The 11,542-nt window shown below is 39.7% G+C and overlaps 1 protein-coding gene across 2 annotated transcripts in view; it reads right to left on the bottom strand.

Moving 5' to 3' along the window:
* Positions 1–222: 222 nt before the first annotated feature.
* The window catches only part of ACTR3B (actin related protein 3B), a 103,147-nt gene continuing 91,827 nt past the window's right edge, over positions 223–11,542 (bottom strand). For both annotated transcript variants that reach the window (XM_058045163.1, XM_058045154.1), the window contains exons 10-12: positions 2,233–2,358; positions 1,765–1,848; positions 223–1,165 (exon numbers count right to left, since the gene is read on the bottom strand). In XM_058045163.1, the coding sequence (XP_057901146.1) occupies positions 1,070–1,165; positions 1,765–1,848; positions 2,233–2,358 (306 nt within the window). In that variant the 3' untranslated portion in view covers positions 223–1,069. The remainder of the gene's footprint in view (positions 1,166–1,764; positions 1,849–2,232; positions 2,359–11,542) is intronic.

Raw genomic sequence — 11,542 nt, 5'->3', positions numbered from 1 at the left:
CTTGCCCAGGTGTTCAGGAACCTCCATTCACAGAAACTTGAGTGGCCCTGAGCAAACAGAGAGGATTTTGAAGTGAGCCCTGCACTAAACAATTCTGGAGCAGAAATCTCCAGAGGTCCCTTTACATTCAGGGTATGTGATCCCACATAGATGACACACAAATGCAAAGCCAATCCCATGAGATGAAGTGGGGGAGTAAATCAGGACTACCACAAACATTCATAAAGATGTTAACAGCTTTTATTTCACTGGTGCAAGGCCCATGTGTCACCCACCACTCACCAACAGCAAAACAAAACATCATCTCCTAAAAAACAGTTTCAGAAAATTCAAAACAAAGGAACAGTGGCTATAATAAACTTCATACAATACTGTAAATCACTTTGCATCATCCAAACATGAACAGATCCATTTCTATCATACATGGCTTTTTTTTTCCCAAAAAAATATACCAGCACTGATCCAATACATGCCTCACACCTGGAAATGCATAACACCATTCCAATGACATTGACAGCTGTTCATGCTTAGAACTAGTCATCAATTCACCCTACCAATATCATAAAATACAAAATGGTATGAAAACCTACATTTACAAAGTACTGTCCCAAATCCTGCAATCTATTCCATTTGGGTAGGTACCTGTATCCATTCCAGCTCCCCTAAAGGCAATGTGGTATTTAGTGCTCCATTGCTAAAGGATTGATTGCAAACTCAGGGCACAAGTGGGAAAGGTTTAGATCTTTCCACAAGCAGTAAAACACTGCCTTATTCTTCAAGATTCAGTTTCAGTAGTATTTGCACAACCTCCTAAACCAAGACTTACCTATTTTCAATTACCTCACATTTAGGAAGAAAGAAGGAAAGGCTCTGAGTAGTCAGCAGAGAAATGGCTGGTACTGAAATGACTTGGGGCTGTAAGCTGTGCTTTAGTGCACAATGGTGATCCAAATGCCTCAGAGTTAACCACATCTTGTTTCAGTATTTACAGTATCTGCTGCCTTCCTCTGCACTGCAAGAGCTTCTTCACCAGCACAGTATCAGAGATCTTATTTCCACTGGATGAGCATTATGACATGACTCCAAAAACAGGATTATGACGACAAATACTAGGGCCATACTCTTCATAGTCCTTCTTGGTGTGACATACTTGGAAGAACTCTGGCTATAAAAATAGAAAAAGGATCCCCCCAAAAGCATAAGAATGTAAGCAGAAAAAACCAACAAATAAATAACATCTTGCTATTTCTTTAGATTGCAGCTTTACGACATTGTATTACATTTTGAAATATAATAAAATGAGAAATATTAGGATATGAATACAACTAATCAAGAAAAGTTAGGTCATAAGACTGCTTTTAAACACAACAGTAAGAAATCCCACTTGGCAGACAGTAATTGCTCCCATTTTCCTGTATTTGCTTCTCTCTTGCAATTCTTCTCTCAATTTAAGACCATTGATTTGGAGTCTATATTCCTGAAGTCCTAACTAATCTCTAGTGCTGATTTAAAGAATAAAGGCATTATTTTGGAACTATCATATCAAAGCTACTTTAGAATTATGTCAACTCCTGATATCCTTACTTGAGCAAAGCTCCCATTTGCCCTGTACAAATTTTACTGAGATAAAACTTGGGTAAAGATTCCAGAATGTGACACAGTTTAGGCTGTCACAATGAGAAGTTTAGAACTTAGTACTCAGATCAAATACACCCAGAATTCAACATGCAATAAAAATTAAGAATAACTTTGATGAACACTTACTGTTGAAGCCAGCATGGAACCTCCAAACCAAACTGCATAACGCTGCATGTGATGTGTTATCACTTGAACTTCCACTGGTTTGGGCTAAGGAAAACAGTTCATATTTAAGTGGTTTTCAGACTTAACATGGTCAGAACCAGACACCTTCAACCCTCCATTCACATCCCTTATTACCCACATATGCTCCCCCTAGGAGACCAAGTCATAAAACTCTTCATGATAACTATCATGAAGGACACAAAGTTAATTTCCTCTTGCCTACTGCTCACATGTCTGCTAGAAGGAAAACCAGAACTGCTCGCAGTAATTTTAAAAAGAGATGTGATCACTGCAAGGCTACCAGTGCTTTCAACAACACATAAACAAATCCTACTGACTTTACAGCATATTTTCACTAGCGAGGTGAGAACTTTGAACTTGATTTCTGTCATTAGCCATGTAATAAATGCACTTGGAACCCACACTCACTTTTATCCGACCACCACTGAGCTCCTCGCTGAGCCGCAGCCTCGCATCCACCACTCTCTTCAAATCCCTCTGCAGTCGTCGTCCAAAGTCCCTGAACATGGTGGAGCCTCCTGAAAGGACCACATTCTGTGCAGAAATTAGAGACACATTCTGTAAATCCATCTTCAAGCAAGTTTCCCAACAGCCAGCACTGCAGAGGTGGCTGTTTGAATCTCAGCATCATTAGGAAGCTGACAAGGTAGGTAGAACACTTTCAGCAAAATCACAGGAAGCTCATGGCTCCCCTACTTTTCTCTTTTGAATATAATTATGTAGAATGGGTTATTACAAAGGAGGATTCCATTAAAAGCATGAGCTTGTACTCTACATACACAAAGCAACAGAAATAAGATACTACACCAAGAAATTTCTCTAGGGATGTTCACAGTAAGCAGTTTTAGCCCTGACACTAAGTAAGGTTCAAGTCTCATAGTACATAGCTACAAATCTACAAAATCATCTAGAACTCTATTTTTTTTTTAATTTCCAGAGTTCTTGAAAAAGGCACTACACCTTCACAGAGAACTGCAGCACAGAGGAAGGTATGATGCCTCTTCCCTTGCTTGTCTGGTATTACTCAGTTTTCAGAGCAGAACCAAATGCCTCTCAGCCTGGACTTGAACTTGGATTCTAAAGAGACATTTTAGAATTTCCCAGACCTAATTCTGATCATGTTGCAGCATCCCAGACTAACACAGGAGTAATTTCAAAGGTGGGGACTCAAACAGGATGCCTAGAACATAACAAAAATGCATTTTATGATCAGAAAAAAGAACTCAACATGACAAAACTGTACACGTGCCTTTGCACTGTGCCAAACCCTGTGACACATGTCCACAAGGAGTTCACTGTACATAGGTCCAAGGATTATCTCTCAGTACCATTGCAGACATTGCAGACAAACACTGTGCACATAACGAAAGAATCCCTGACCCACTGTTTTCAGCCTGCACATGGATCTAAAAAGTCAAAGATATGCATAATAAGTGTTCAGACTTGCAGGGTGCAGAAATGCTTGGATTTTAAGCAACAAATTATCAGGGAAATATTGTTTGTACCTTGTAAAGTGAGAAGAAAGCTGTTTGTTTTTCATGAGAAAAAAAAAATCCCTGCACATCATAAAACCATTACAGTAGGAAAAAGTCATTTCTTCACAGCTTATCTACAGTATAAAATAATGCATAACAAGGCAGGTGTGCTTTAAAGAAAAAAAGCACAAGTCTCAATAACATTACTGAAACATTTCCAAAAGGAAAAGAGGAGGACAGAGAAGAGGAAAGGAGCCAGAAATCACAGCTGATCCTAAAGTTAAAGCAGGAGAGAGGATTCCCCCTACTCTCCCCCCATACACAAGAACATCTCTTCCCCTGCATCAAAGTGGTCATGCACTCCACTTGGAAAAGGAAATTGCTAATGGGCAAAAAAAGACAACAACCAACCTGAGTGATGAAATAGCAATTAAAAAGATGTCATCAGAAAATATTACCTGGAGATAATGAAGTTGGCAAAGAATGTGAAAGCAATAATTCTATTCTAAGCAAATTAAACTTCAAGCATAATCCACAAAGTGGACAATGCTATCACTAAAAATAGATTCCAGAATAAACCAAACAATAATTTTTTTAATACATCCAAGACCAATTCGTGTAACTACAGAGTTAGAAGCATCACTGAGAGGATCCTTCCACCAAGTTATCATTCCAGAGTTAGAGGCTAAGTTACATCTTCTTCAAATTATGATTATTCAAGTACTTCTACACACCAAAATCAGTTCAACAATAACACTGCCCAAGGAGACCAGAAGCACCAAGCACAAGCAAATGTTGAAAAGATGAGTCACCTCATTATCATGTATCTGGACCAGCCAGGCTAAGCAAAATTCTGGATATATGTAACTAAGTGAACCAACTGCATTTAGAAGATGTTTAATTATACAGTTACAGTTCCCCTGCTCCCTGCACTGCTGTCAGTGCCAGACCAAATCCATGCTAACTCTTTAGCAGAAGACTTGTCATGCAGCCTTCAGCAAGTTCTCAACTCAGCAAGCCAGGTCAGAAGCCAGGCACTCCCCACTAACAATGAAAGCAGAATCCATATCCATTCCAAACCTCTCAAACACCACCTTGCAAAGGACACAATAAAGGTAAGAGAAGATAGTCAGATTAAAATAAACAAAAATAAACCCCAAAAAACACTGACCTCCACCCTGACCTCTTAAATATCTTCTCCAGAATAAATCTGAGTAATTCCAATAACTACTTAAAAGCCACAAAAATAAAGCATACTAAATACATCTGTGGAGAAGGCTCACTAGTGATGTTGGGGTTTTCAGCCTGTCAGAGAATCCTCTGGCCTCCCAGAGAAAGACATCAAAGAAGTTAGGCTTTAAGTATCTGTTTCCAGCTGATTCCTTTAAAGAAGACTTCTTCTGATCTTACTCTGCTCAAACACACTTCAGCTGGTTTAAGAGCTCCAAGCAGCCCACATGTTCCTCAGCTAACACCAATTATCATACCTGCTGATGGAAAGAACCTCCAGCTGGTCTCACTTTTATAGCTAACTGGCTGAACATTTAAGTTGTTTTGAAATAATGTGTTCCCTCAGCAGAGAGGGACAAAGCCCTTCCACACACCTGAAAAATTAACAAGCAAATAAATGGAAGTTGGCTATTTCTGGAAGGAGACCAGGGAGTGGATATTATTCACAGAATCATTAAGGATGGAAGAGACCTCTAAGATCATCAAGATCAATTCAGAGGGCTGGCAAGAAATTTCTCCCTTCTCATCTGTACCTTTTGCTTTTCTTATGAACTCTGTGGTACTGAGTTTCTCCTTGCACCATTTCTGATATTGTGCCTGTACAATGTAACACTGCAGAGATATGAAATTACCCAACAAAGCAACCCAGCTCGTGCAACAGAAATCTCTCACTAAATCAAGCTCACATAAGAATTCCAAGGAGTGAAATTAGCTCCTGAAGAACTCAGCACTACCAAACACAAGGTGCTGAACTGGTTTGTGCATGTTCCCACTGGACTGTGGTGTGAGCACACTCTCAGCTGCACACAGCAGACTTTGCAGCACCAAACTGAAAAGCATCCCCTGCTTTTCTGGCAAGTAAGAGCAACACATCCCATTTTCCCTTCTTTCCAGCTGACAGCCTAAATTAAAGTTAACATGACGTGACCAGACCACCAGAGACATGTAATGAGATCAATATATGACTGTTAATAAAAATTATTATGGGTAAAACCAGGAAGGTTCACAAGCTGAAGCCAAGCACTTCATTAGCAAGTGAATCAATTAAGCTACATGTCTCTGTTAATTTGGTTAAAACAGGGCACTATTTGCCAACACAGTATGGAAAGTATAAGGATAAATATTGTTAATACCAAACAATAAATATAGCACAAAAAAGTAAATTTATTGTGAGAAATACTATTTTAAAAATACATTTGCTTCTAATAATAAAGAAATAATTGCTTTTTCCTTAAAATCATGAATTTAACGTTCATTTCACATTTCAAGTCACAGCAAGAGATTCCAGCATGACTTATGGTGGTTGCATTCTGCAGAAATATGCCTCAGACACAAAAGGAACCAGAAAATCCTGCAGATGCACTGAGCTATTGTTAAATCAACTAGCAGGAGTAATCTTACAAATTAATTTACAGCTGTGATGGGAATAAACAGGGGTTCTCCTCGGTACTCCTGTGCTACAATGACAGAGTTAATCTCTGGGGGAGTTTCATTTAAATACTGCAGGAATACTGCATTATTCAGCAGGAATGCTCTTCCTGTCCCTTGTCCTGTCATGGAGCCAGCAGATGCCATGGGCTGGCAGTGTCTCCACCCTTCCCTCACCCCAGAGCCTCCCCACTCTGCTCTGGGTCAGTAACAGGGAATTTCTGTGGTGCTGGAGCACAGGCAGCAAAGCCAGTCCTACAGTGCCATCTACCCACTGTGCTGTGCAGCTGGAGCTGCTCTCACACCAAGGGTTTCTATTTACCAGCAAATGAAGTCAGAAGTGATATCAGGGGGTTTTTACCACCCAGTTTGTCCCTGCACCCAGGACCTGTCCAGTGTTTGAGGACCGGATCTTGTGAGCTCAGCAGTTTAACTTGCTGAATGAACACTGACACAACAAGGGCAGCCCAAGTCTCAAATGTAGCAACGAGCCTGACTTTGTAATTTCACTGAGTTTTCATTTTGAGAGAGACTAATCTGAGTCCACAACAGCTGCACACCCAGCTAAGGAGTCACCTTCTCTAAGGAAAAGAGCCCATTTGTCAAAATCTTCTCCCTATGCACCTGTGTTTCCATGGAAAACCTGGATAATTCATCTCCAATAAAATACACTTAGCAATAACCTACAGTCCCCCACCTCATGCAGAATCTTCAACTTGAGAAGTTGGCTTAGAAGTTTGAGGTCAAGGATGTTGTCATTTCATTCAGCATGATCTGAATCATGAATGCTTAGGCATGCTTGGCTAGGACCTTTCAGAGGTATTTCTGACAGAATTTACCTGACTTCAGATGTCATTCATCTTACATTCTCTCTTTCAGGTATTTGTGCTAAAACACAGCAGAGAAAAGCAGAAGAAAAATCAATTGCTGGGACAGTCAGTGACCCTACACTTCTGTTCTTTATACTGGGAGAAGGCAAGGACCTCAGAACTGTTAATACAGTTCTCATTTAACTCAGGAAGTACCTGGGGAGAGACTCTGGATAAGAAAAAATAAAGACCAAGTAGAGCATGGAATAAAAGTTTCTGAATCTATTACTAACAAAAAATATTGTTTATTAGGATAGCAGCCAGCTTTTAAAACTTTTCAAAGCCCTTTGTCCACCTCTGAAGTTATTATAACTCAGTTCAGGAGGAGACTGTTTTTGACACTAAGTGCCAAAATCTCATGTTTTAATCTCATTAACAAATGTTAGGACAAGTTTCAGAGCACTTCCAGGTTGAAAAGAGACTTTTAAATACCAGCTAGTGCTGAAAACATTCCACACCAGCATCTGCTGTGGCTGTACCACAGGAGCAGATGCTCATCACTGATCCAAGCTGGGTGTGCAGTAGTTATTCAGAATTTACTGGTGTGCTCACAGGAACCTGAAAGCTGGGGAAGGATCTCATTTTTGTGCAGACCACAGCCCCCATCATGCTACTGCACTCTCCTTGTAATTTCTCTCCATTTCTGAGACATCAGTTATACTATGTATTCATATAATTATAAGTCAAGGAAAGGTTGTGGAACAATATTTTAAGAAAAAAGGAAGCTAAAAAAAAAAACCAGAACTAGATGAACTATACACCATTCTTTCCAGAGAACACTAAGGGTGATGGAATGTCTCACTGAGCACCACAAATGCAGGATTTTTAGCTGCATGCAGGATGGGTCATTTTTCAGTGGAATTCAACACACAGGAATGATCAATGTAGCCAGGATGCCAAATTGTTTCATCCATATGGTAAGATCCAAAAATTATCTCCTCTGTCATTTCTCATTTCAATTGAGCACTCATTTTAAATTTCAGTTTGCTTCCTGAAGCTTTGGGTTTGCAAAAATAAAATAAAAAAAATAAATAATAAACCCACCAAAACCCAACTCATTTCTTCAAATTTCAATTCAAGTCCTCTAGTTTCAAACCCATATCTATTTTTTCTGTTTTAGCAGAAAGCAATTCATCCCAAGCAATCCACATCTCCAATTCTGTGTTAGAGAATACAAATCAGTTTTTCCAAGTAATCACATTAAGATGATGTAATCATGGGAATTAGAGAGTGCATTGCTGGCAATCATTATACAATTAAAAAAGGCTTCATCATGTGTGAAAGGATGTTTGTGCCTGGTATTGAACAGCTGCAGGTTATGGGATCTTGTGGAGGCACAGAGAAGCTGACTTGAGTTGTGGGATGGATTTCTAAGGGTGCATCTCCCCCATTCCAGGCCCCAGTGGGATCTGAGAAATGCTCATCAGGCCTCAGCCCTGACAAACTGCACTTGGACCAAGCCCTTCTTGAGCTTAACAGAAACACTGTCTGTTCCCAGAACTAACAGGTGTTAAGTGAGAACCTGTCTTTTAACAGCCTTGGAAACTTTTTTCTTGCCCAAATAACAAGTCAAGTGAAATAATATTTCTGCAATTAAACTTTCAAAGAAACTTACCAACTCAAATTGTGGCCAGGATGGGAAAGTACTATGATTAAAGCCCACTCTCTACAGGTCCTGTAAACAGCAGTTCAAAGTGGAATTCTTCTGAGCTCTCAATTCCCAGAAAATAAGGGGCTCATGTGTATGTCTCAAACACCAATAACTAAATGGCTGTGGAGCCAACCAAGGACTGTTGGTAACAGCAGACAAGAACTACTGGTAATAACCAGGGACTATTGGTATTAACATACTGTGAGTAAGAACAGGATTTGGCTGGAGAAGAGGGGCCAGGCACACCTAAGGCTTTCATCCATGAGAACAAGCCACAGCAGAGTACAAGAAATGAGTGGGAGGAAGTTGGCATGCACTACAGGGTGGCATTACTGCCACCAAAAGTCCCCAAAGCCCTCCAACCCATTTCTAGAAAGGCCTGATAGAACAGACTGCACATGGCAACTAATTTACATGGAAAGCAAGAAATCTGTGTTTGGGGCAGAGAAACCTCTCCATAAAAAGGTACCCCCACCCCAGGGGTGCCCCCAGGACCCTGGACATGTCATTGGCCAGACTGATGCAGTTGGATCAACACTGAAACCAGGACTGGTGTTTCCTTTTTCTCTTTTTGTCTTTAGTTCATCTCTCCCTCTTTAATTTCTCTCTTCCCTTTCACCCTACCCCTTTACCCAAAACCTACTGCTGTGTGCTTAGACAGCAGGTTAGGGACTAACAGACCAATTTCTATGCCAAGTGTGTAATTTATTAATAAAACTTTCAGACTCTCTGACTTTTGTAATTTCTTTTGACCAATGAACATTTACAAATCTTAGATGCTTTCTTCCCTTTAGGCTGGGTTGTCACGGATCTGGCTGAAGTCTTATCAAGGTTCTGCTGGTCCAAACATCAACACAAAGTAAGATAACTGGCTTTGTGAGAGAGATGTTGATCAGATTAGGAAACAGGGATACTGGCAGTAAAACTCAGAAATACAACAGGACATCAAAAGATGGGTTGTGGAGCAATGATTCAAAGGCTGCATCCCAGATAAAACCTGCAATAAGGATACTTTTGTGTATTTTCTGCAGGAACACTGAGGAAGAATCCAAATTCATTTGATGGAAACTCAGCTCCAAAGCACAGGCCCTTGGCTGGCCACCACCCAGCACCATGGGCAAGTGAAACTGATAAACCTCAGAGAGAAAGTATGAGAGGAATATTTCTGCATCCATACACTGTTTTATCATTGATAACAAGGGATGCTCATCCCTTTGAAGTGACCTTGCTTCAAGAAGATAGCAGCTATTATCATTAATAACTGACATCTCTCTACTGACATCTCTCAGTACAGTGCATTGGTAATTGTGAAACATTATTTTAATTCAGCAAGTATAATGAAAAACAGAAAAAAGGAAAAACAAAGCCTCAATCAGGGGCAAGCCAAGGGAAAGTTATTTGTCTACTGATTATGATGAGGCAGAAGAAACTTAACCTCAAATTTTAAACACCACTTTCTAATCAGTACCAAACCCTACCCTACCAAGCAACGAAACTGCTCTGAGGAAGCTTTGGTGTTTCAGATAAAAAGCAGAGAACCCTAAGCACAACCACACATTAAGGGGCTCCTAAACCCTGCTGCTACCTAAGCCTGAAGTCATTGAAGACATCTACTGCAGAACTGACATATTAATCTATTAAGAAGTTCAACTTCCCCTTTTATCCTGCCCCACAGACCTGCTCTGCAGTGCTACATCTCATTCTAGATTACAGAGAGTTTACCAGGCAAGGAGAAGAGACTGTAAAAATTTAATAGTTACAAATTATCCAGAGACATGACTTAGTTGGAACTTAGAGTTCATTCTACCAGGTGAGGAACACTACCACCTTTCACAAGAGCAGACATATCTCTGCATGCTATAGCTTTATGCTGTTATTTCCAAAATTGTGCTCCTGCACAAGCTGAAAAAAGGGAACCATGGGATGTGCTGCCAATACAGACAAAGCTTGCCATGGACTATGCATTCAGTACCTTACTTTTCACTCCTTAAACAATCAGGAACTGAAAGTACTCTCTGGACTACACCCTGGGTTTAAGCAGGTTTAAGCTGGCCTAATTGTTCTCTCCTTAAATATTTTCAGTTTTCATGTACTTTATAAGTGATGCAGTACTGACTGAACTGCAGACAATGAGCAGATACAAGATAAGACTATGAAAAAAAATATTGGAAACCACCACTTGATAAAGCAGGGGAAGGAGGGTATTGAGAGACCACAGTATAACCCTTGAAATGGGCAAAACTAAAAGTCCTTCATGCACAAGCATCCACACTACAAATGTCAGATACAAATAACATCCCTCTGCCACAGCTCCTCAAGGACAATACTTACCTATGCATTGAGCCTTTGCACAAACTTCTCTTTCAAAAGTAAAAAGCAGCAAATGTCTAGTGGCATTTAGAAGTGGCACTTTGTTTAATTTCTATCCAAAGTTGACATTTCTCATTGTGGAGGAAGTGGTAGCCATTCACATGCTTCTGACTTTGATGCTGGTGTTTATTCCTTATAGGAATGTGTTTTTTGTTGATGGAATGACAAATATCTTTTTTTGTTTGTTTTTTTTTAAAGGAAATAAGTTTAGAAGTTTTTTTTAATTAGATGAAAAGACATTTTATAGGATTTGGGGGATTTTATTTCAAACTTAAGGATAGTTAATTGGATAGGAGCTAAAAAGTTTTGTTTGAGTAATTTAGAAAAAGAAGAGAACAAAGAAATCAATTGTTTTTGTGAGGTGTTTCATCAGGGGCAAGGAACTCTTGCAGCTCGTTTGATTTTTCTTTATGAAGAGTTTTGTTATTTTGCCTTTTATTAAAATCTTTTTGTTTCCAACACTACTGTCACTGACATATTTTAAGAAAAATTCTTTTGCCAGGATTTCTTTTCCTGGGAAGCTTCAGCTTCTCAATGTTTTGCTCCTCTGGAATGTGATTTGGAGAACTGTTTACCCAGCATGTGAATTGTTTTTAATTAATGGCCAATCACAGCCAGCTGTGTCAGACTCTCTGAGTCCATCACGAGATTTTATTATTCATTCCTTTATAGCTTTCTGATGTCTCCTTTCTCTT

The sequence above is a fragment of the Melospiza georgiana genome, chromosome 1 (genome assembly GCF_028018845.1).
Source record: "Melospiza georgiana isolate bMelGeo1 chromosome 1, bMelGeo1.pri, whole genome shotgun sequence".
Classification (NCBI taxonomy): domain Eukaryota; kingdom Metazoa; phylum Chordata; class Aves; order Passeriformes; family Passerellidae; genus Melospiza; species Melospiza georgiana.
This window is presented reverse-complemented; position numbering and strand designations above follow the sequence as displayed.